At 37.7% G+C, this 27121-nt stretch overlaps 1 protein-coding gene and 1 long non-coding RNA gene across 3 annotated transcripts in view; both read left to right on the plus strand.

The window, feature by feature from the left end:
* Positions 1–560: 560 nt before the first annotated feature.
* The window catches only part of LOC115210233 (MTRF1L release factor glutamine methyltransferase), a 69190-nt gene continuing 42629 nt past the window's right edge, over positions 561–27121 (plus strand). For both annotated transcript variants that reach the window (XM_036501758.1, XM_029778707.2), the window contains exons 1-2: positions 561–1060; positions 25848–26062. In XM_036501758.1, coding sequence (XP_036357651.1) covers positions 1000–1060; positions 25848–26062 — 276 coding nt within the window. In that variant the 5' untranslated portion in view covers positions 561–999. The remainder of the gene's footprint in view (positions 1061–25847; positions 26063–27121) is intronic.
* LOC118762872 lies at positions 8491–9824 on the plus strand. The gene is made up of 3 exons (XR_004998621.1): positions 8491–8588; positions 8621–8799; positions 9706–9824. It is a non-coding gene; the product is annotated as an uncharacterized LOC118762872 (long non-coding RNA).

Consider the following 27121-nt stretch of genomic DNA (forward strand, 5'->3'; position numbering starts at 1 on the left):
TGGGTAGTAAAGAAATAGGTATTTCGTCCGCCGCTGCGTTCTGAGTTCAAATCCCGCCGAGATTGACTTTGCCTTTCATCCTTTCGGGGTCGATGAACTAAGTACCAGTTGAGTACTGGGGTTAATGTAATCGACTTACCTCCTCCTTCAAACTTGCTGGCCTTGTGCCAAAATTTTAAACAACAGAACAACAATAATAATAATAGTCTCACGCTTTGCCACAGGGGCAGCAATTTTGGGTGTGGGGGATGAGTCGATTACATCGATCCCAGTGTTCAACTGGTACTTATTTTATCGACTCCGAAAGGATGAAAGGCAAATCGACCTTGGCGGAATTTGAACTCAGAACAGAATAATATGGCCATTGAAAGTTGTCTGTGAAGAAATAAAGTTTCGCGAGCGTCGTCTGTTGTTTCAACGAGTCGTTTGCCGATTTCATAAATTGTTATATCAGTGCTGAACCTAAAATAATCGTAATACGATACTACTTTGGAGAGAGAACAATACTTCTAGAACGTCTTGATTTTCTTTTCTTTTCTTTTTTACTAAGAGAAATACGAAGATATGGCTTTTAAAGAACCGTTTCCAATCGTATTAGTTATGGAAGTGGAGTGAAATAGCTTCATCGAGAGATAAAAAAAAACAGTTGTGCAGTCGCTCATTCTAGAAATATCACCTTTTGTTCAATGACACTGATTGGAGAAATTCACGCTGACTGCATACTCTAGATTACAGTAGCAGGGTAACTTAACACACACAACAATTGCACGTGTGTATATCTATCTATCTATCTATCTATCTATAGATTTATAAATAAACTTGGTAAAAAAAAAAAAAAATCGATAACCCGCTAGAGAGAGATTGAACTCGCACCGACACCTACGATACCAGTTCAGTATCATAAGATTTATTACAGCCACTGCTACCACCGGCCTTATATAATCAGAGCGGAAGTGGAGAAGTTGTTACTATCTCTCGCTCATTTGTTTTCAAAACAACATGTTTCGTGCGCTGTACCGAATTTCTAGGACGAATCTCAGTTTCATATCTTCAGTGTCAGGTTCGTATATATATATATATAAATATATTTTTTAAAATCTTCCAGCACATCTTTTTGACTTACATATAGTTTCTTAATCACCCAAGCACATCTCTTTTTGACACTTGCTTGTCTTGTAGTATAGGAAAATAAAATAACAAAAACAAAACAAAACAACTTTAACATTCCCCCCTTATAGTCTTGTTTTGATTTCACAAATTTCTGCAGAAAAAAAAAGTAAAAAAAAAAAAAATGGTAAAAAGAATAAAAAAACATTATTTGATACTGAAGAATGAATAATTTCAATTTGTTACTTATTCAAAACATTTATTGCATTTAGAAATCATCTTTAACAAATTATTTCTACTTCGACCATCATTTAACAACACAGAGAGGAGGTATTCCTTGTTTTATATTGTAATTTCATTCACATTTTGGATACTTTATCGCAATATTACATCACTCTTCTACAATCTGACGCAGTGATATCGGCAGGATTTGAACTCATTCTGATTTTTAATTAAATTCCGTTAGACAATTCGTTCGATGCATCGGGCGAGATTCTTAACCATATTGGGTCTGACCTGTTTCTGTACCATTTATAACAATGAATGTCACCTTAGATTGTTTACATTCATATCTCAGTCAATAACAGAATCCGGTGGCTGAGATTTTCTTAGTTTTCAACCAAAATTATGTGACTCGGGTAATTATAGAAATATTGATGGGTGAACATCATAGATTTAGAGCGGAAGAATGCCAAGCTTGCAATTTAATATTTAAATTATGGTTAAAAAAAAAAAGCAAAAGAGGTTTTGGGTTGCAGACTTTGCGGTCCGAAATACACATACACACAAATGAACTGGATTTTATTAAAATCAACGTATAAAGATTTTATTTTGAATTTAATTGGATTTTAATTGCATTGCTGTCTTACTCATCGCTCCCGCTAAAAGCTGAAACCGTATGTCAACAGGACTACTCAAGCCCGACGCAGAGGAAACCAGCTGCACAGAGCAATCGCTTCAGCTTCATAGGCTATTTTCGATTGTTCTACGTATATATATTTCTTTACTACCCACAAGGGGCTAAACATAGAGGTGGACAAACAAAGGGATTAAGTCGATTACATCGACTCCAGTGCGTAACTGGTACTTATTTAATCGACCCCGAAAGAATGAAAGGCAAAGTCGACTTTGAGAGTAGTAAAACTAGATGCACAAAACATTTACTTATATTCAACCAGTTTCTACACACACACACACTGCGTGCATATACACGAAAATGTACCATATATATGTGTGTTGTATGTATGTATATATGTGCGTGTGTATGTATACATGTGTGTGTATGTATATATGTATATATATCTATGTGTGTGTATACATGTGTATGTATATATATATCTATATGCATGTGTGTGTATGTATATATATATATGCGTGTGTGTATATGTATATATATATATATATATCTATGTGCGTGTGTGTATATATGTGTGTGTGTATGTACATATGTATGTATATATATATCTATGTGCGTTTGTGTATATACATATGTGTGTATACATGTGTATGTGTTTATAGAAGTGTGTGTATATCTGTGTATGTGTATTTGTGTGTATGAACATATATATATATATATATATATGTGCGTGTGTGTACAAATGTGTATATATATATCTGTGTGTGTATATCTATCTCATATATATGTGTGTGTGTGTGTGTATACATACACACACATGAAGGTGGTAATGGTGGCTCTCTGTCTTTCAACTATGTTATCAGTCATTGGATCACCTGTATTACCTGATCCCGAATTAACTTGTCTGCGGCCGAGCATTCCACAGAACTTGTGTCCCCATAACATAATAACTGTCACGCAGAATCAGCGTCAAACCGAACGCTGCAACAAAGTTGTACGTTTTAAATTAGTCTACCCGACAGGTTTGTCCCATACAATTTCTCTCGACATGATTTCATTCACTCTCACTCAAAAACACATATATCTATCTGTGTATGTGTGTGTATGCGTGTGTATATATATATATATATATATATATAGCAAAAACTGTCCGACGAACGGCAACGTGAAACTCAGAGTAACAGGTTTTGTTGAATTTTCTGCTGCTTTAAATTAAGCATATTATTCTACCACTGGTATTTGAGTACTCTTTTTTCCACCTTGTTTCACATTTATGTGTTTACTCCGGTATATATATATATATATATATATATACATACACACACAAGAGAACAAAGTGTACGTACGCCGCTATATATATATATACATACATACACACACAAGAGAACAAAGTGTACGTACGCCGCTATATATATGTATATATATATATTTTCTGTTGTATCTTGGGAGAGTCATTCTCTTTTCCACTTATTTCTTATTTTTTATAAGAAATAAGTGGAAATTTTACCGGTGAGTGTGTCAAATAATAAGGCACTAAAAGAGAATGACTCTCCCCAGACACAACAGAATATGCTTCAACACATGAACTCATATAAAGAATCTTGCAAACCAAATCCAAAAACGAAATATACATATATATACCTTTATACAAAATGGGACAAGAACGCAAAACATCCAGATAGACGATTCAAAAAACATGGACGGGTCATGGATATTTTGCGTTCTTGTCCCATTTTATAAATATATATATATCATCATCATCATCGTTTAGCGTCCGCTTTCCATGCTAGCATGGGTTGGACGGTTCAACTGGGGTCTGGGAAGCCCGAAGGCTGCACCAGGCCAGTCAGATCTGGCGGTGTTTCTACAGCTGGAGGCCCTTCCTAACGCCAACCACTCCGTGAGTGTAGTAGGTGCTTTTTGTGTGCCATCGACAAAGGTGCCAGACGAGGCTGGCGAACGGCCACGCTCGGATGGTGCTTTTTACGTGCCACCGGCACGGAGGCCAGGCGAGGCTGGCACGGCCACGATCGGATGGTGTTTGTTACGTGCCACCAGCATAGAGGCCAGTCGATGCGGTGCTGGCTACGGCCATACAAAGTATATATAATTAAAGGAAGTTATGGCCGATCTATGGGGTTACCCAGCGTTTCACGTCCATAAGGCGCTTAGCTTTACAGTGTCTCTTCAGAAGCGTTGGGTAACCCCATAGACCGGTCATAACTGTCTTACTCAATAACTTAGAGTTTGCTTCGCTTTCGGATTTATCTTTTACTGACAACACATACACATATATATATATATATATATATATATTATAATAGGCGTAGGTGTGACTGTGTGGTAAGTTGGTTGCTTACGAACCACATGGTTCCGGGTTCAGTCTCACTGCGTGGCACCTTGGGCAAGTGTCTTCTGCTATAGCCTCGGGCCGACCAAAGCCTTCTGAGTGGATTTGGTAGACGGAAACTGAAATATATATATTATATATATATATATATATATATTATATGTAGAAAAATACAAACTGGGAGACAAGAACGTAAACATTTAGAAGACGATACAAAAAACACGGACGGGACATTCGAAGCCTTCAATCTTCAGTCAAGAACCGGATCATTCTCGCAATTTCGGCTGATTATATATATATATATATATATATATATATATATATATATATATATATAAATTAAGTGGGTGTTGGAAATGGTCTTATCAGTACTCACCCTGAATTTCGGTGCTTACAATTATCAAGTACTCCACCACCTACACCACCAAACGGTATATACAGGTCTTACATTATCAAGTACTCACCCTGAATTTCTATATATATATATATATATATATATATATATATATATATATATATATATATATATATCTACAAAATTAGAAAATGGAGAAACATACTTCCCATGGTGGGTTGAATTTCAACCCCTATCTCATTTTATAACCTATATATATATATATATAGATGTGTATGTATGTGTGTGTATATGTTTGTGTGTCGCTTGACAACCGATGTTGGTGTGTTTACGTCCCCGTAACTTAGCGGTTCGGCAAAAGAGACCGATAGAATAAATCCTGGGGTCGATTTGCTCGACTAAAGGCGGTGCTCCAGCATGGCCGCAGTCAAATGACGGAAACAAGTAAAAAGAGAAAAAGAGTGTGTGTGTGTGTGTGTGTGTGGATCCTTCAGTATTCGTCTCCAGAATGTTGGTATGACGAAACAACGTTATTCACCCTCTCTTTTCAGCGTAGTCTCTTTGTTATGAGGGAAAGGTGTGTCGGAGAATGGCTACCTGTACCGAAGGATTGGCACACACACACACACACACACACACAGAGAAGCTCAACTGCTACATTTCCTATAGTTAGCCCTTTGCCTGGATTCTTCCTCCTATTGTTTGACGTTGGATTTCAGGTAAAGTGGTAGTGGATGAGTGGATGTTAAATGAAGATGTACATGTATGCGCGCGCGTGTACATCTATCTTTCTATCTATCTATCTATCTATCTATCTATCTATTTATATCTATTTATATCTATCTATCTATCTATCTATTTATATCTATTTATATCTATCTATCTATCTATTTATATCTATTTATATCTATCTATCTATCTATTTATATCTATTTATATCTATCTATCTATCTATCTATTTATATCTATTTATATCTATCTATCTATCTATTTATATCTATTTATATCTATCTATCTATCTATCTATCTATCTATCTATCTATCTATTTATATCTATCTATCTATATATCTATCTATATCTATCTATCTATATATCTATCTATATCTATCTATCTATATATCTATCTATATCTATCTATCTATATCCATCCATCCATAAATCTATCTATCTATCTATCTATCTATTTATATCTATTTATATCTATCTATCTATCTATTTATATCTATTTATATCTATCTATCTATCTATCTATTTATATCTATTTATATCTATCTATCTATCTATTTATATCTATTTATATCTATCTATCTATCTATTTATATCTATCTATCTATATATCTATCTATTTATATCTATCTATCTATATATCTATCTATATCTATCTATCTATATATCTATCTATATCTATCTATCTACATCTATCTATATCCATCCATCCATAAATCTATCTATCTATCTATCCACATACATACATACACTTATATACTCATATACATATATATGTATATACATACGTGTGTGTGTGTGTGTGTACATTATGTAGTGTATGATTGATTGATTGATTGATTCTAGTTTCAGCTCATGAGCTGTGGCCATGCTGGGGCACCGTCATTTAATGATGTGGAATATGATGTGGAATATGTATGAATAATGTGGAATATGTATGAATAATGTTTATATTATGTATATTTTCTGAAGCTGAAAAAAAAACTCTATGAGTTTTTTTCTTAATAGTTGCTTAGAGAAATGTCTCATTTTTTTTAAACGCATGCATATACAAATATAACCAGTACTTTTTAGTACGTAAAAATATTTGCATTTGAAATGTATAAATATATTTTGTTTTAATTAAATTACATTTTTATTCTAAATGAATTAAAACTTGCAGGGTGAAGGGTTGATAACTCATACTAAATAGTTTTGATACATCAGTGTTTCCCAAACTTTTCGCACCAAATTGCAATATCGCCCACCTTTCGGCCTAAAATGCTCCATCTCCCATCTATGTAAAAAAAAACCTCCCCAAGACAAAATCTCCTAGGACCCCACCCTGTATCATTTGACACACACTATATCATAGACTCGTTACTACCGTTTAGACTAAATATGCGGTTGTTTACAAATCCCTCATTGTGGGTTTAGTTTTGCCATTAGTGTGAATAAAATTCTAACGTTAGCTCTATGTTATGCAGACAGATTAACTTTTGAAACTTGCGCTTTCTTTTACACCGATTTTCATTTTCCCCAAATGAACCATTGATCAGAACTACCAATGCAAAAATAATTAATGATTGCATTATAAAGGAAAAGAATAAAACTTTTTAATGAGAGCCATGTGTCTGGTGCGATGCAGCTAGTGCAGAGACATTCGGTTTCAAACTTGTCGACTTTAGCCGCAAGTCTCCTCGTTGTATCACATCCAGTCCAATTCTTTTATGGGAAAGTAAAGTTCCAACATGGCTAAAACTAGATTCAACCAGGTATGAGGTGGGGAAGGCAAGCAAAAGTAATTTCAGATGTTTCCACAGACAGGGGTAGGAATTCAGTAGTCTCTGATGGTACCACAAACCTTCTTTGCCATTACGGCGATATCGCATTGTGGCGTCATTGCCATTTTGTAATTCTATCAATTCCTTCTGAACGTCATCTTCGCAATCGACTGCATCGACCTCAAACGGATTGCTATACCAATTTGGAATGTTCAGCGCAATAACATCTTGAAATCGCTCGACCATGTTATCGTGCAATGATTGTTAATAGTTGCGAGATGTAGTTAAATCCTCATCAATCAATTCATCTTTCAAAGAATCAAGTTGTGGAAATTGATGGAATTGACGTTTTGAAATGTTAGTCTTATAGAACACCAATTTCGAAATGAAGGTGGTGATAAATGATTTACAATCAATGAGAGTTTTTCTGTTTCCTTGCAATAACTTATTCAAATCATTTAATTTTCTGAATATATCACAAAGAAAAATATATCGCACCTTGCAGCCATTAATGAAGCGGATAGTTCAACAAAGTATAAAACACAGTTGCCTTTTGACCGCACTTCGGTAGAGTATAAGAGTTTAGTATGGTCCTCATCATTTCTCAGACAGAGTTGATGGAAAATTCGATCAGACAAGGGACTGGACTTCAATTTGTTCACAGTCTTGATAACTAACTGAAGCACATCATTCAATCTATCGTTCATATTTTTTCCCACTAAATGTTGCTGGTGTGCCAAGCAATGAACAGTTAGTCTCTGGTGGGAAATTTCACGCTTTAGGAGAGATGAAAAACCTCTGTATCTTCCTATCACCGAAGAAGCTCCAAGAAGCACAGGCAAGAATATTACTGAGTGGGATATTATGTTCAAAACGGAAAGACTTGAGAGTGTGGAAAATAGTCGCACCTTTTGAATCAAGTGGCAATTTCTCTGTGACTAGCGTTTCCTCACAAAGCTGAAGGTCTTCGCTGAAATACCCAACATATACCATTATCAAACATTAATTGTCCACAACAGTTGACTGATCCACTTGTATAGAAAATTTAGAAATGATGGAGAATATTAATGAACATCGTTGACATCGTTGGCCATTGCATCGATGCATCGAGAAATTGTGTTATTACTAAGTGGGATCTTCTTCATAATGTTATTGCGTTTTTCGTGCATAACGGTTGACAAAACCTCTTCGATAACTAGGCGAAGTAATGTTTCCAGAATTGTGTGAGACTTACAGGACTTAGCAACAAGCAAGGCAATCAACCCGCCATTCTCCCGTTTACTAGTTTCCTGGAGTAGAATACTTGTATTTGTTTTTTGAAAGAGGAGCTCAGTTACAAAAAGTATGATAACGGCTTGTCCTTCTTGTTAGAATCCTTTGCATCAAAGTGAAACTTCAAGCGTGAAGGTTTCATTGCTTCGTTGGTCAATGTTTGATGGCAAAGAAGGCACATTGGTAACAGAGTTCTGAGGAGAGGGAATAAATCCGAACGATAAATAATCACTACTGTACTGTCAACAAATTTTCTTGACTGGAGTCCTCAGTAAAGTGAAAATGTGAAGACGAATTTCTACAGACGGCGTCAGAAAGACAGTATGGTATTCCCAAAGAGAAGAAGAATAGAGCAGAGTCAGATGACAAGTCTTTACTGGAGCAAATACTGATCTAGTTCGTTTGGCTACCAGCATTAAAAAATTTAGAGTTTGTCGAAAATTTTAAAATTTGGCACATTAATGTACCTTTCCAAGTTAAATAGCTGGTGTTATTCAACTTTTTCCAGAAAAATGTTTCAAAAAAGTTATAGAGGTTTAAAGTTTGATCATTTTCACCCAGTCATGAAACACGATTTCAAAGCTGTCATTTTGTGCGTGCCTGCACATTTTGTCAACCTGAAAATAGCACTTGTGATTTGATATGAACCCCCAGAATTACGCACGACATATAATCGCTCATACCTTTTTTTTCATTTTTCAGAATTTTCAGAAAATTTTTGCGAATTTGAATTCTATACGCAGGACTTCATACAATTATTCCCCCCCCCCAAAAAAAAAACATTGTGGTGGAGTGGTTTGAGGCCTAGGCTTATTTGGCTGCTATTTTTAGCACACATGACAACCGTCTCAATGACTGCGATAAAATTATTCGATCGATAAACAAGTCTGCTTTTTTAATAGAAAGGGGTGTCTCATGCGAGTTGTGAAATCGATGAAAGTGCATCCTTATTCTAGGCATGCATAGATATTAGTAAATGCAGACTTCATTTCTAAAAATTCATTGTCACCCATAAAATGTTCATATCGCCCACCAAAATCTCAAATCGCCCACCTTTTTCTAGAAATTCGCCCATCGCCCATCGCCCACCTGTATGGTGAAATCGCCCACAAGCCATTCACTAACATATATTTTGACATATTTTAGCAGCATAAAATGATTAAGTTTTATTTTTCACTTTTGGAACTGCACAGATATAGTTGAATTTCCGACCATATGTTTTTGCTGCTGTAGCCCTGGGCTAACCAAATTCTTGTGACTGATTTTAGGTGAGAGAGACTCATCGCACGAGGGGGTACCTAAAATAAACCAGAATTTGCAATATTATCTTATTTATTTAGCTTTTACATGTTTGCGCTTCTATCGCCTTCAAAGTATTCTCCGTTTGAAGCTGTGCGTCGGTCCAGACACGTTTTCCACTGTTCGAAGAAGCGCTGGAACGCTTGCAAAGTGATGTCTTCCTTCGTTTTTTCTTCACCTCTTCCACATCTGCAAATTCCGTAGCACCAAGCTTTTGTCACCAGTGACGACCTTCGAAAACAAGAGTCCCGATCAATTTCTGACTGTTCTTTCAGTTCACAACACGCATTTAGTCGTGATTGCTTTTGATCTTCCGTAAGCGAGGCACAAATTTTGCTGGCACTCTTTTCATTCGCAATTCCTCGCTGAAAATTCGTTGGCACGAGCTCCAGGACAGACCAGTTATATCAACTTATTCGGTGATGGTCCTCCAAGATTATTTCATGAGGTTTTCATTCGTTTAGGAGGTCGACGAATGCCCTGAACGAGGTAGGTGTTCAAGCGACAAGTGACCATTCCTAAAGCGTAGAAACCACTCGTAAACTTGTGTTTTGCTCATGACAGCATCCTTATAAGCTGTTTGAAACCTATCAACTGTTTCGGCCACTGTTTTCCGGTGAAAATAAAGAATACGTACACCCGATGGTTAGGGTTAGGGTTTTTGTTACGCCGAAAACGACTTTGTACGTACTTTTTTTTTTTTTACCTCCATCCGTTTTCCCCAGCAGAAAACAAAATTTCACGGAAGCACGCTGTTCTTTCGTTTCAGCCATCGCAAATATATATATATATTATCTTTTATTTATTTCAGTCATTAGACTGCGGCTATGCTGGAGCAGCACCTTGAAGAATTTTAGTAGCACGAATCAACCCCAGTACTTTTTATAGCCTGATACTTAATCTGTCTCTTTTGCCAAAACTGTTGAGTTATGGGGATGTAAACACACCAACACTGGTCGTCAAGCAATGGTGAGAGACACAAACACACACACCACACACACACACACACACACATACACACGACGGGTTTCTTTCAGTTTCCACCTACCAAATCCACTCACAAGGCTGAAGAAGACACTTGCCCAAGGTGCCATAAAGTGGGGCTGAACCATAGTTTCCATCAGCCAAATTCACTTACAAGGCATTGGTCAGCCTGGGGCTATAGTAGAAGACACTTATGTGCTCATTTGAGGAAGGAAAAATTATGAAAGAAGAGAAATATGTCAAAGTATGCTGAACTTCATAACACAAATTTGTTTAAGATTTTTGTTAAAATTTTTTTATATAGGCATATGAGTGGCTGTGTGGTAAGTTGCTTGCTTACGAACCACATGGTTCCGGGTTCAGTCCCACTGCATGACACCTTGGGAAAGTGTCTTCTACTATAGCCTTGGGCCGACCAAAGCCTTGTGAGTGGATTTGGTAGGCAGAAACTGAAAGAAGCCCATCATATATATGTATATATATATATATATATGTGTATGTGTGTATATGTTTGAGTGTCTGTGTTTGTCCCCCAAACATCGCTTGACAACCGAAGCTGGTGTACTTATGTCCTCATAACTTAGCGGTTCGGCAAAAGAGACCGATAGAATAAGTACTAGGCTTACAAAGAATAAGTCCTGGGGTCGATTTGATTCGACTAAAGGCAGTGCTCCAGCATGGCCACAGTCAAATGACTGAAACGAGTAAAAGAGTATGGAAATAAGATGAAATTCACGGCAAAAACGTCCCTTGTACCTGTCCTGATATACTTGTGGCGGCACAAGCAGTCAGCGCCATAATGGGAACCTTGCCTCCCATCATATACTCTTTGTTCATTTGTCATATGATTTATTTTTTTGCTTTCTGCTTTGTTTCATTCATATGCAAAAAAAAAAAAAAGGAAGTAAAGGAAATTGATTTAAATTAGAACATGTAAATCCTGAAAAACAAGCCATAGTAAAAATCAATGGGAAAACATCAACAATTGATTAATTTAATGCATTTTTTGTTGTTGCATTTGCTATTAGAAAACTGGGATTTTTTTTATTTATTTATGTATAATGTCATTATAGAAACTAGACGAAGGCAATGAACTGGCAGAATCACTAGTATTCTGAACAAAATGCTCTTGTCTTGTCTTTTAATATTTTGACCAGGAAACCCTGGGTAATAGTATTTCACTAGACTTTTGGTTTTCATAATCATCATCGTTTAACGTCCGTTTTCCGCGCTAGCACGGGTTGGACGGTTCGACCGGGGTCTGGGAAGCCAGGGGCTGCACCAGGCTCCAGTCTGATCTGGCAGTGTTTCTACGGCTGGATGCCCTTCTTAACGCCAACCACTCCGCGAGTGTAGTGGGTGCTTTTTACGTGCCACCTGCACAGGTGCCAAGAAAAAATTTCCCTTATGGAGATGCCGGGAATCGAACCCGGGGCCTTTCACATGCAAAAAATAATATTTGTTTCTTTATTACCCACAAGGGGCTAAACACAGAGGAGACAAACAAGGACAGACAAACGAATTAAGTCGATTACATCAATCCCAGTGCGTAACTGGTACTTAATATATCGACCCCGGAAGGATGAAAGGCAAAGTCGACCTCAGCGGAATTTGAACTCAGAACGTAGCGGCAGACGAAATACGGCTACGCATTTCGCCCAGCGTGCTAACGTTTCTGCCAGCTCGCCGCCTTAATAATAATATTGATTTCTTTTATTTGATACCAGGGTGAAGGATAGGTGGGGGGGGGTATAAAGTGTAGGGATTTATATATGATGAAATGATAAAATGAAAAGTATACACAGTATACATTAGAAGGGAAGTATACACAGTATATGACACTAGAAAAAGAGGGGGAAATAAAGTGATAGTGATGGGGTCCCACTGATACAGGAGGACCTCTAGGGATAATCAAGGAACTCTACCACCCAAGATCACCCTGAATACCAACGATGAAAGATGCAGAAGCGATATTTGCGTTTTTATGTTTCGTTTCTTTTGTATTGTTGTTGCTGTTGTTGTTCTTGTTGACACTGAAAGTTTTGACGTTGCTTAGAGACGAAACATTTTTTGCCTTGGTGACGACATTAAGTTTAGGCTATTTGATATTCATATTCTCAATTCTTTCTTCATTCTCAATTTCTCCTGACGATAATTACAGTAAATTGCAAAGTATTTGTTTTTGCTGAAAGCAGTTAAAATTCAAAAATTATTGAAGTGCACCCCCTGCAAAACAGTGGTGTATTTCTACACAAAAATTCCATCTGCACAATCCAGACAATCTCAGAAATGTAATGGTAAGAATAGTAATGAAAAGACGGGGCCGAAAAGATTACAAACACTTTTTCAACTTATGGAACACCAAATTTCTGTGACTTCACAGTATGGCAGCCATAATAATAATAATAATAATAATAATAATCTTTTCTACTGTAGGCACAAGGCCTGAAATTTAGGGGATGGGATTAAGTTGATTACGTTGACCCCAGTACGTAACTGGTACTTATTTAAATGACACTGAAAGGATGAAAGGTAAAGCTGACCTCAGTGGAATTTGAACTCGGAACATTGTGACAAATAAAATACTGCTAAGCATTTTGTTGGTGTGCCAGTGATTCTGCCAGCTCATCACCTTAATAATAATGATTTCAAATTTTTCCCTCAGGGGCAGCAGTTTTGGGTGGGTGGATGAGTCGATTACATTGACCCCAGTGTTATTGGCACTGAAAGGATGAAAGGCAAAGTTAACCTCGGTGGAAATTTGAACTCAGAATGTAGCAACAGACAAAATACCTTTAAGCATTTTGCTTAGCATGCTAACAATTCTGCCAGCTAACCACCTTAATAAATAATCTGAAACCCCCTTCGGTCACGACACAGACCATGGGATTGCACCTAGAAAGTTACCCTCCCAGGCACAAGTCTGAGCAAGGTTGTTTATGGAAGAACAGCAGTTGCCCATGCATACTGGTCTTCCCTCTCCACGCCATCAGTGTTATCCAAGGGAAAGGCAACAGCAGATACAGCTTGGCACCTGTGACATCGCAACTCATTTCTACAACTGAGTGAACTGGAGCAACGTGAAATAAAGTGTCTTGCTCAAGAACACAACACGCAGCCCAGTCTGGGATTCGAGCTCACAACCTCACGATTGTAAGCTGAGCCATGCACGATAATAATAATGTGTGTGTAGTTGTGTGTGAGCTTGTAGTTTCTAATTTTCTTGTATATTCACTGGGTGTAAGCAATGACTTAACTTTCCATGTAAATAATGCCATTTGCTTGATTGCACTCCATCATGAGATTATGTTGGTATGTTGGTGCTTCTCGACATGACGTGCGATCTTAGTAAACAAAAAACTCATTCATACAATGTCATTGCTTTCTAGTTGTCTGTGTAAGCATTTTTGAGCTGTTTGCTGTGTGATAGATAGACTAGAAGAATATTACCTTGTTTGGAAACAGGTAGTGATTAGTAGCAGGAAGGGCATCAGTGTACAGAAAACTCTTGGGGTATGTATTCTTGTCTGACCCATGAAAACATTGAAAAATAGATGTTAAAATGATGAGGATGATGATGATATATATCATAACTTAAAGTGGAGGGAAGTTGTGGAAGAAGGAGACCCAGGAAGACATGGGACAAAGTACTGAAGGTTGATCTCAGAATACTACATGGCAGTGAAACATGGGCTGTGACTGCTGAGGATATTCTTAGGCTTGAAAGAAATGAAGCTAGTATGCTCTGCTGGATGTGTAATGTCAGTGTGCATACATGACAGAGTGTAAGCGCACTGAGGGAAAAGTTGGACAGAAGAAGCATCAGATGTGGTGTACAAGAGAGACAACTGCGTTGGTATGGTCATGTGATGCATATGGACGAGGACAGCTGTGTGAAGAAGTATTACACTCTAGCCTGTAGAAGAGGTAGACCCAGGAAGACATGGGATGAGGTGGTGAAGCATGACCATCAAAAGTTGGGCCTCACAAAGGCAATGACAGGCGACTGAGACGTTTGGTGATATGCCATGCTTGAGAAGGCCCATCAAACCAAGTGAGATCGTGGTCGTGGTTGGTGCCAGTGTTGCATAACACCGGCCTGTTTAAAAGCACTCTTCAATCATTGGGCAATATGCTGTGCTTGTGAAAACCTGTTGAACTGAATGAAATCATAGTTGTGGCTGATGCCAGTGTGGCCTGGCTGGTGGCATATAAAAGCACCATTCGAGTGTGGTCAATGCCAGTGCTGCCTGACTGGCACCTGTGCTGATGGCATGTAAAAAGCACCATTTGAGTGTGGCTGATGCCAGTGCTGCCTGACTGGCTCTCATGCTGGTGGTATGTAAAAGCACCTACCACACTCTTGGAGTGGTTGGCATTAGGAAGGGCATTCAGCTGTAGAAACCTTGCCATATCAGATTGGAGCCTGGTGCAACCTTCTGGCTTGCTCATTCTCAGTCAAACCGTCCAACCCATGCCAACATGGAAAGAAGATGTTAAACGACAACGACGATGATGATGAGTTATGTGGTGCATTGCTGTACTCGAGAAAACCTGCTCATCACAACATAATCGAGATCCTAAAACCAAGGTTCCTTGTAAAAAGCATTGGTGTGAGTGCCGTGTAAAAAGCACTTAGTATATTCTGTAAAGTGGTTGGCATTAGGAAGGGCATCCAACCATAGAAACCAAGTCAAAACAGACTATGGATTCCTGGTGTGACTCCTGTCCTTGCTACTTCCTGTTAAACCATCCAACCTATACTAGCATTGAAAGTGTTACTTTACATAAGATTTCAATTTCCCATGTATCCTTTCCTAATTTAAAGTTGGAGAGTGTGAGCTTAGTGAAATTTGACTACTATACTGTGCAAGGATGATAATCTCATAGTTAGTATATCAGAAGCTTAAGGTGGCGAACTGGCAGAAATGTTAACACGCCGGGCAAAATGCTTAGCAGTATTTCGTCTGCCGTTATGTTCTGAGTTCAAATTCCGCCAAGGTCGAGTTTGCTTTTCATCCTTTCAGGGTCGATTAAATAAGTACCAGTTACGCACTGGGGTCGATGTAATCGACTTAATCTGTTTGTCTGTCCTTGTTTGTCCCCTCTGTGTTTAGCCCCCTTGTGGGTAATAAAGAAATAAGTATATCAGAAACTATACAATATCATCTTTTAGTGAAGTTGGCATTTAAGATGGCAGGATGTAATTTATGAGAATTTTTGTTTTTCTTCAGTGGACTGGGCAACCTTGTATGAGGTCATTATCGAATAATATTGTCAATGAACAGTTCTTTTTCCTACCACTCTGTCTTACATTTTTTACGTTCATGTGTTCAAAGTAGGCTGCTAAACTAACAGGTTAGTTTCTTTTGTAAAAATCAATGAAATGGTCGCTTTTACAATATAGTCTACTGATTGACTTACCTGGAGAGGATTATTGAAGGGCAAGACTTTCTGTCACATGTATACATATTGTTGTATAATATACATTAGTATTGATTATGTTGTCATTGTGTATTGTCAGTTAACACACAACATCTAATAACTTTTACTTGTTGAATCTGTGGAAATATAAAAGGGAATATGATTTAATCCTCTTCCCTATAAAACCACTATGAAGTGTAGATAATTATATTTAACATCTATTAGTATACAGATACATAAATGCAGTTTTAATTGCAGATCACATTTTCAGTTTAAGGTTTCTTTTTTTTTCTTTGTACTCAACAAAACAATGAACCCTAAAAATCTAATTAAATCAATAAAAGATAATTTTAATTAATTTTATAGAAATTTAATTTGATTCTATTTACTTAACCCTTTCGTTACTGTATTTATTTTGAGATGCTCTGTGTTTCTCTCAATTACTTTAAATATAACAAAGAATTTAGTAAAATAACAGTCAATCTTTCCTTTTCTGGGGAAGGTAGCCATTTATGCATGATTTTGATGTCACATTCATTGAAAGCATGGAAAATAACCAAGACAGGAGAAAAAACCCCATGAAACAAAACTCTGCTGCTGGGAAACTCAGACTTTCCTTTTGACATATAAATAATTTAAAAAGGGAAAAAAAACAAAAAACTCCTCAACGACGTTTTTTGGCAAAAAATCGCCCAAACCTGTCCTGATCAAGTGGCCTATCTATCCAAGAAGGTATGCTCTGACATGGAATAAATAAAAATTTATATAAGACATTCTATTGCAAAAATTGCCTGGCAACGACAGGTTATTCAGCTAGTAAAAAATGAAAGTAAAAGAAAAAGCAGCTTGAAAAGTGATACTGAAGATTTTCTACTGTTAACATATATTTTTGTCAACATTTTGTGGCCATACTGGGGCACTGCCTTCAAGAGATGTTCATTTCAGCAACAGTACTTATTTCACTTTGGTACATAGTGGTTCAACAAAAAGTGATTAATAAAATAAATCATGGGACATGAAGGCATACTGTATATACACCAATTTTTAGAGCTGTGTAAACATAAACATTAAAAAAATAACACACACACACACACACACACACACACACACACACACACACACACACACACACACACACACACACACACACACACACACACACACACACACACACACACACACACACACACACACACACACACACACACACACACACACACACATGCTATGGGCTTCTGTACACTTTCCAGTTACTAAATTCCACTCAGAGTAGAGGACGAAACAAGGCTAAATAAGAAATTTGCGCAAGGTGCAACTCCATAGGATCGAACCCAAAACTGTGTGGTTACAAAGTAAAATTTTTAACTACATAGCTATACCTGCATCTAGATAATAAAATTCATATTCTTGTACAATGGTGGGGAGGAGCCATGTATTTCTCTATAGCAAGACAGCCCTGCTTGTCCTTTTATCATACTTATCACAACACCTGGCAATAAAGCTATCTCAAATGCACAACTGAAGTAGCTGCTTTTCTCTTCAAAGTCACTTGGTGACCTCATGCTCATGAGTGCCCATTGGATGAAAGAATATCAGTCAGTACATGTTATAAAGTGGTTGGCATCAGGACGGCCATAGAAATCATCCCAAAGTTGACCCTGGAGTTTGACATAGTCTTGCAGCTCATTGGATCCTGTCTCAAAACATTGCAGCTCATGCCAGCATAGTAAAGAGACATTAACCCTTTCATTACTGTATTTATTTTGAAATGCTCTCTGTTTCTTTCAGTTACTTTAAATATAACAAACAATTTAGTCAGATAATTTAGTTATCATTCAGCTAGTGTTAGGAACATAAATTATGACTAAGGTTTGGTGGAAGATTTTAATTCAAAACTTATGAAAACAAGACATTTGTACACAGAGCGAGGGCCAATTTCAGCTGGGTTGGTAACGAAAGGGTTAATGATGATGATGATGGATATTAAAAATTTCAACAAAATAAACAAAAGTCCATGACTTCAATTCAGATGATTTTATTCAGGTTCTCAACTAGAAATAGATCAGGTTAGCTGTGGTAAGCTGTAATTGATCATGATAAGATCTATCTCTGATATGGCTTGGGCTTTTCCACTGTAGGAAAATAATACTTAAAAAAGATGCATGATAAAGATAACTCACAAAGGGTGAATGTTACAAATTACTGATGAATAGTATCGTACATCATCATCATCATCGTTTAATGTCTATTTTCCATACATTGTATGTGCAGGTTTATTAATGAATTTCTCTCTTTCTTTGTCTCTATCTCTTTGTCTCTCTCTCTCTGTCTCTCCCTCTCTTTGTCTCTCTCTCTCTTTGTTTCTCCCTCTCTTTGTCTCTCTCTCTCTCTTTGTCTCTCTCTCTCTTTGTCTCTCTCTCTCTCTTTGTCTCTCTCTCTCTTTGTCTCTCTCTCTCTCTTTGTCTCTCTCTCTCTTTGTCTCTCTCTCTTTGTCTCTATCTTTGTCTCTCTCTCTCTCTCTTTGTCTCTCTCTTTGTCTCTCTCTCTCTCTCTTTGTTTCTCCCTCTCTTTGTCTCTCTTTCTCTTTCACTTTGTATATCTCTCTCTTTGTCTCTCTCTCTCTCTCTCTTTGTCTCTCTCTCTTTGTTTCTCTCTCTCTCTCTCTTTGTCTCTCTCTCTCTCTCTTTGTCTCTCTCTCTCTCTCTCCCTTTGTCTCTCTCTCTCTCTCTCTTTGTCTCTCTCTCTCTCTTTGTCTCTCTCTTTGTCTTTCTCTCTCTCTCTTTGTTTCTCCCTCTCTTTGTCTCTCTCACTTTGTCTCTCTCTTTTTCACTTTGTATCTCTCTCTCTCTTTGTCACACACACACACACACACACATTTTAATTAATGAATGACAAGAGAACAAGAACTGCACAATCACCTTCATTAGCCTACAGCTGTGCACCCAGAGCTGAGCATCTTATTGAAGAAACAGCTGTAAATTAATGAAGGTGATTATATAACTCCTGTTCTCTTGTCATTCATTAATTGATATTATGCTCTGTGGTCTCCTGATGCTTTAACCTAAAGCAGTGGTTCTCAACGATTTTTTGCCTATGGACCCACTAGCGTAACTAGAGTGTGTGCTGCCTCGGGCGGCCCTTCTGTTTGCCATCCCCAGACCCCGCAAAAAACACATATTACCTACAGCAGACCCAAAAGTGGTACCGCTTTAAAAGTGCCCCCCTTTGCCCCTCCACCATCTACACTAATGTATGGCTCCCTTTGATTCCTATTTCATTCAGATGTCACATGCTGTGACACCTCCAGTGGCAGTTTGTTGTGTCCGACTACCAGCCTGGGCTTTGCTGCTCGTCAGGCTGAGAAAAGCAAATTCAAAATATTGCTTGCTCTCTGACAGGTTCATGGTCAAGCCTGTGGCAGTGGTGACCTCTGGCATTCTCAGCACCCCCTCGACCATGACTCTGCTCACCACTATCGGGGTGGAGATGGGTGTCTGCAAGTGCAAGCAACCCTGTGAATCAGAGTAGCTGCACCAGCTCATCTTCCTCACCTTCCCCCAGGGCAATACCATTTCCATATTGTCTGCTGGGACTATAAAATCATATGATGCACTGAAACTGCATTGATCCTCAGTCAACAGCTGATGAAGGAGTATGGTAATTTCCTTTGTATTCAGACCTGTGTATTTGAGCTGTTTTTTGTCTGTGCTTCATTGAATTTTCTAATCTTTCACCATCACCATTTTAACATCCACTTTTCCATGCCTGCATGGATCGGATGAAATTCACTGTAGCAAATTTTCTTGTTACCAGCTGTCACTTGTTTCCATGCAAAGTAATAATCTCTCAGTCTGTTGAACAACAAAAAAACCTGGACATTGTGTGGCAAATTGGAAACATGATCTTGTCTGAATGAGTCTTTTCTTTACCTATGATTGCAAAGCATGGCAAGACATGTCAAAAAGCATCTACTGACAGCAAGACTTGTTTACCGTCAGTGAACATGTGACAATGAGGGAAGTAGGAACTTGCTCACTCACTCACACACATTCACACCCATACATATACACATCATCATCATCATCATGAACGTGTGTGTGAGTGAGTGAGTGAGCAAGTTCCTACTTCCCTCATTGTCACATGTTCACTGACGGTAAACAAGTCTTGCTGTCAGTAGATGCTTTTTGACATGTCTTGCCATGCTTTGCAATCATAGGTAAAGAAAAGACTCATTCAGACAAGATCATGTTTCCAATTTGCCACACAATGTCCAGGTTTTTTTGTTGTTCAACAGACTGAGAGATTATTACTTTGCATGGAAACAAGTGACAGCTGGCAACAAGAAGAGCAGCCAACCATTGGAAATTTGCTACCGTGAATTTCATCTGACCCATGCAGGCATGGAAAAGTGGATGTTAAAATGGTGACGATGATGATGACAATGACAGTGAAACATTAGAAAAATCTAATGAAGCACAGACAAAAAAAAGTACCTCATTATCATTATTGTTTTAATATCCACTTTTCCATGCTTGCATGGGTTGAACAATTTGTTTAGGTAGATTTTTTTTTTTATGGCTTAATGCTCTTCCTGCCACAAAATCTCACCTGTTTCCAAGTAAGGTCATATTTGCCCCATGGCCAAATATGCTTATTCATTTCTTTACTGCCCACAAGGGGCTATACACAGAGAGGACAAACAAGAACAGACAAAGGGATTAAGTCGATCATATTGACCCCAGTGCATAACTGGTACTTATTTTAATCGACCCCGAAATGATGAAAGGCAAAGTCGACCTCGGCAGAATTTGGACTCAGAACGTAGTGGCAGATGAAATACCGCTAAGCATTTCGCCTGATGTGCTAACGATTCTGCTAGCTCGCCGCCTTAAGGCCAGATATGCTTATTGCAGAATGTTGGAAACATGATGGTGACATCACTAGCACAACATTGACACTTGCTTACAACTATCACACAATGTCAAAACAAGGAGACAGCACACACACCCACACATATCCACACACACACACACCCACACATATCCACACACACACACACCCACACATATCCACACACACACACCCACACATATCCACACACACACACACATATATCCACACACCCACACATATCCACACACATATCCACACACCCACACACACACACACACACACACACACACACACACACATACACACACACACACACACGCACACTTATGTGGCATTTTTTAGCTTCTGTTTACCACCAGGTATTGGTCAACCCATGCCTATAGTATAAAACACTTGCCAACGACATTCACGAGTAGGATTGAAACCCCAATCATATGGTTCCGAAGTGAGTTTCTTAATTACACAGCTATGTCTGCATCTACACACACAGGCATGTGCATGCACACACACACACATACACAAACCCCCACACACTGTTTCTTTACAATGTGAAAAGAAGAGCATATATACTGACAGGCAGGTTTAGCACTGTTATGATGATAGAATTTCATGGGGAGGTGGACCAAATGTGCAAATATTATGTTTCTGGTTGCAGATTTCTGTTGGAAAAATTTTCGGTCCTCATTCTGGCCAGCCAACTGAGATTAAGAGTGAGAAAATGAAGAAGTTAGTTGGTACCAACCCCAGTTATACAACCAGGATGATTGCAGGTATTCTTCAAATATCTGAATCAAGTGTTGAAAATCATCCAGCCTGAACTTAGTTGTGTCAGCAGGCTTGCTGTTTCAATCTCACATCAATTGAATGAGGCTAACCTCATTCAATGGTTTTTCATTTGTTATTTGTTGCAGAAATGAAGAAAACAATCTTCATTTGAAGAGTATCATCATCATCATCATTATCATCATCGTTTAACGTCCGTTTTCCGCACTAGCACGAGTTGGACGGTTCGACCGGGGTCTGGGAGCCAGGGGTTGCACCAGGCTCCAGTCTGATCTGGCAGAGTTTCTACAGCTGGATGCCCTTCCTAACGCCAACCACTCTGCGAGTGTAGTGGGTGCTTTTTACGTGCCACCTGCACAGGTGCCAAGGGGGTCCGGCATCGGCCACGATCGGAACAATGAATTAAAAAAAAACATCCAAACAAAATGATAAAAAGATAATCCAGCATAAACTTTCCTTAGACAAAACAGAGTCAATATTTGGCCAGCCAGAAATTTCAATTTCAATTTCTTATGAATTTCTTTCTTCTTTCAATTTCTTATGCCAGCGAGAAAGATGAACATTAAATGATGATGATTACCTTTCTGCCCATGTTTCTGATCCTCTGTTCTTATTTTCGCTTATATTCACCTTTATTGTACCTTGTGGATATATCCTGACACCTCATAGCCACTATCTCTTTTCTCACTTTCCAGCTGGTGTAGCCATGTAGCTCTTCCACAGCAAAACACCTGTTCTTGTCCCTCTATTTTTTACCTCTTAATATCTGGCATAAATCCAAGGTGGTGAACTGGCAAAATTGTCAGCATGCCAAACAAAATGCTTAGCAGCATTTTGTCTTTTTGAGCTCAAATTCCGCTGCATTTTGAGCTCAAATTCCGCTGCGGTCGACCTTATCTTTCATCTTTTTGGGATTGATAAAATAAATACCAATTGAGCACTGGGGTAAATGACTTACCACCTCGCTTGAAATTGTTGACCTTGTGCCAAAATTTTTAATCAATATCTGGCATAAAGCCACTCCCCTTAATACTACACCCCCATTCAGTTGAGGAGTCTTGTTTTGCAAGTAGGTGTAGGAGTGGCTGTGTGGTAAGTAGCTTGCTTACGAACCACATTAGAGAAAAATAATCATTGCCTGAGTGTATCATCATCATCATCATCATCATCATCGTTTAGCGTCCGCTTTCCATGCTAGCATGGGTTGGACGGTGCAACTGGGGTCTGGGAAGCCCAGTCTGATCTGGCAATGTTTCTACGGCTGGATGCCCTTCCTAACGCCAACCACTCCATGAGTGTAGTGGGTGCTTTTTACGTGCCACCTGCACAGGTGCCAGACAAGTCTGGCAAACGGCCACGGTCGGATGGTGCTTTTTATGTGACACCGGCACGGAGGCCAGGCGAGGCTGGCAAACGGCCACGATTGGATGGTGCTTTTTATGTGCCACCAGCACGAGGCCAGTTGGGGCGGCGCTGGCAACGGCCATGAATGGATGGTGGTGCCAGACGAGTCTGGCAAACGGCCATGGTCAGATGGTGCTTTTTACGTGCCACCGGCACTGGTAACTCAGCTGCAATTTCCATTGATTAATTTCGATTCTGATTCTCACTTGCCTCAACAGGTCTTCACAAGTAGAGTTTTGTGTCCCAAGAAGGGAAGGTATGCATAAGTGGGCTGGCTACATCCCATGTAGAAGGCCACGGGTTATGGTCTCACTTGTCCTGCCGGGTCTCCTCACGCACAGCAAACTTCCATATATATATATATATATATATATATAAATAATTAGAAATGCATAAAATGTTATTGGTATTTTTATGTTTAAAAAAGCGAAAAGTAATCAATTATACTCACTTGAAAATGTACTCCAGTCACATCAATCAGTTTGATCCCAGATATTGGTGGATTATTGGATTGTCGGTATAAAAATTGGATTGTCTACAACAATTTGACAATATGGAAGATGGATTGTCTATAACAATTTGACAGTTTGAAAAATGGATTGTCTATAAAAATTTGACAGTATGAAAAATGGATTGTCTATAATAATTTGACAGTATGAAAAATGGATTGTCTATAACAATTTGACAGTATGAAAAATGGATTGTCTATAATAATTTGACAGTATGAAAAATGGATTGTCTATAATAATTTGACAGTATGAAAAATGGATTGTCTATAACAATTTGACAGTATGAAAAATGGATTGTCTATAATAATTTGACAGTATGAAAAATGGATTGTCTATAACAATTTGACAGTATGAAAAATGGATTGTCTATAACAATTTGACAGTATGAAAAATGGATTGTCTATAATAATTTGACAGTATGAAAAATGGATTGTCTATAATAATTTGACAGTATGAAATATGGATTGTCTATAATAATTTGACAGTATGAAAAATGGATTGTCTATAATAATTTGACAGTATGAAAAATGGATTGTCTATAATAATTTGACAGTATGAAAAATGGATTGTCTATAATAATTTGACAGTATGAAAAATGGATTGTCTATAATAATTTGACAGTATGAAAAATGGATTGTCTATAACAATTTGACAGTATGAAAAATGGATTGTCTATAACAATTTGACAGTATGAAAAATGGATTGTCTATAACAATTTGACAGTATGAAAAATGGATTGTCTATAACAATTTGACAGTATGAAAAATGGATTGTCTATAACAATTTGACAGTATGAAAAATGGATTGCCTATAATAATTTGACAGTATGAAAAATGGATTGTCTATAATAATTTGACAGTATGAAAAATGGATTGTCTATAATAATTTGACAGTATGAAAAATGGATTGTCTATAACAATTTGACAGTATGAAAAATGGATTGTCTATAATAATTTGACAGTATGAAAAATGGATAGTCTATAATAATTTGACAGTATGAAAAATGGATTGTCTATAATAATTTGACAGTATGAAAAATGGATTGTCTATAATAATTTGACAGTATGAAAAATGGATTTTCTATAATAATTTGACAGTATGAAAAATGGATTGTCTATAATAATTTGACAGTATGAAAAATGGATTGTCTATAATAATTTGACAGTATGAAAAATGGATTGTCTATAATTGACAGTATGAAAAATGGATTGTCTATAACAATTTGACAGTATGAAAAATGGATTGTCTATAACAATTTGACAGTATGAAAAATGGATTGTCTATAACAATTTGACAGTATGAAAAATGGATTGTCTATAACAATTTGACAGTATGAAAAATGGATTGTCTATAATAATTTGACAGTATGAAAATGGATTGTCTATAACAATTTGACAGTATGAAAAATGGATTGTCTATAACAATTTGACAGTATGAAAAATGGATTGTCTATAACAATTTGACAGTATGAAAAATGGATTGTCTATAACAATTTGACAGTATGAAAAATGGATTGTCTATAACAATTTGACAGTATGAAAAATGGATTGTCTATAACAATTTGACAGTATGAAAAATGGATTGTCTATAACAATTTGACAGTATGAAAAATGGATTGTCTATAACAATTTGACAGTATGAAAAATGGATTGTCTATAACAATTTGACAGTATGAAAAATGGATTGTCTATAACAATTTGACAGTATGAAAAATGGATTGTCTATAACAATTTGACAGTATGAAAAATGGATTGTCTATAACAATTTGACAGTATGAAAATGGATTGTCTATAACAATTTGACAGTATGAAAAATGGATTGTCTATAACAATTTGACAGTATGAAAAATGGATTGTCTATAACAATTTGACAGTATGAAAAATGGATTGTCTATAACAATTTGACAGCATGAAAAATGGATTGTCTATAACAATTTGACAGCATGAAAAATGGATTGTCTATAACAATTTGACAGTATGAAAAATGGATTGTCTATAACAATTTGACAGCATGAAAAATGGATTGTCTATAACAATTTGACAGTATCAAAAATGGATTGTCTATAACAATTTGATGGTATGTTCTGTCTCTTGTAATAACTTTTTTCTGTCTTTTTATCAGAGTCTCCTGTACGACATTCAAGTGTAGCACCATGCTGGTATCTAAAGCATTCTGCCAACAGACCTTCATCATCATCATCATCAGCAGCAAATGTACCAGCTGTCACTGTAGGAGAATTATGCAACAACTGGACAATAAAGATGTCATTGTCGGGTATTCCTGAAGCAAAACAGTCAGCAGAATTGATCATAGCTAACGTTCTTCACTTGCCAACTGTGAGTATTCCATGATGAAGGCTTATGTATGTGTGTGTTTTTTTGTTTTTGTGTGCATACATGTGTGTGTGTGTGTGGTGTGTGTGTGTGTGTGTGTGTGTGTGTGTGTGTGTGTGTGTGTGTGTAAGCATACATAGGGTTTTTATAAAATATAGTGATACACTAATATCTGATGAATTGTCAGAGGGAATGAATTCAAGTTTTAACACAGCTGCTTTGCTTTGGCTGAGAGGTTTGCACCAGACAGGTAATCAGTCTTTAGCTGGGTTATAATTGTGCACACACACACACAGACACACACACACGCTTGCATGTATACACTTACCTCTATATGTGTATGTGTTTGAATAATATATCGTATAGGTGCAGAGGTGGCTGTGTGGTAAGTAGCTTGCTTATAAACCACATGGTTCCGGGTTCAGTCCCACTGCGTGGCACTTTGGCCAAGTGTCTTCTACTATAGCCTCGGGCCGACCAAAGCCTTGTGAGTGGATTTGGGAGATGGAAACTGAAAGAAGTCTGTCGTATATATGTATATATATATATGTGTGTGTGTGTAAGTGTGTGTGTGCGTGTGTATGTGTGTGTGTATGTTTGTGTGTTTGTGTTTGTCCCCTCAACATCGCTTGACAACCAATGCTGGTGTGTTTACGTCCCTATAACTTAGCAGTTCGGCAAAAGAGGCTGATAGAATAAGTACTAGGCTTACAAAGAATAAGTCCTGGGGTCGATTTGTTCGACTAAAGGCGGTGCTCCAGCATTGCCGCAGTCAAATGACTGAAACAAGTAAACTAGTAAACGAGTATATATGTGTGTGTGTTTGCACAATGAATCGTATGTTTGCAAGAAAACCTAACTACATTTCTATGTCTCTTTCCCCACACCTCCCACTCCCCAGTCCTGTCCTCTTAGCCCTGTCTCACTGTATCATTGCTATCCAATAGCCCCCCCCCCCACCTGTGTGTTTCTCCCACATCTAACAAGAAAGCTTTTCACACACCCTACCCCGGCTTCCTCACATTTCCTCCTTCATACTCTGACCTAAATCCTGTCCTCATG

This window comes from Octopus sinensis, linkage group LG4 (genome assembly GCF_006345805.1).
Source record: "Octopus sinensis linkage group LG4, ASM634580v1, whole genome shotgun sequence".
Classification (NCBI taxonomy): Eukaryota; Metazoa; Mollusca; class Cephalopoda; order Octopoda; family Octopodidae; genus Octopus; species Octopus sinensis.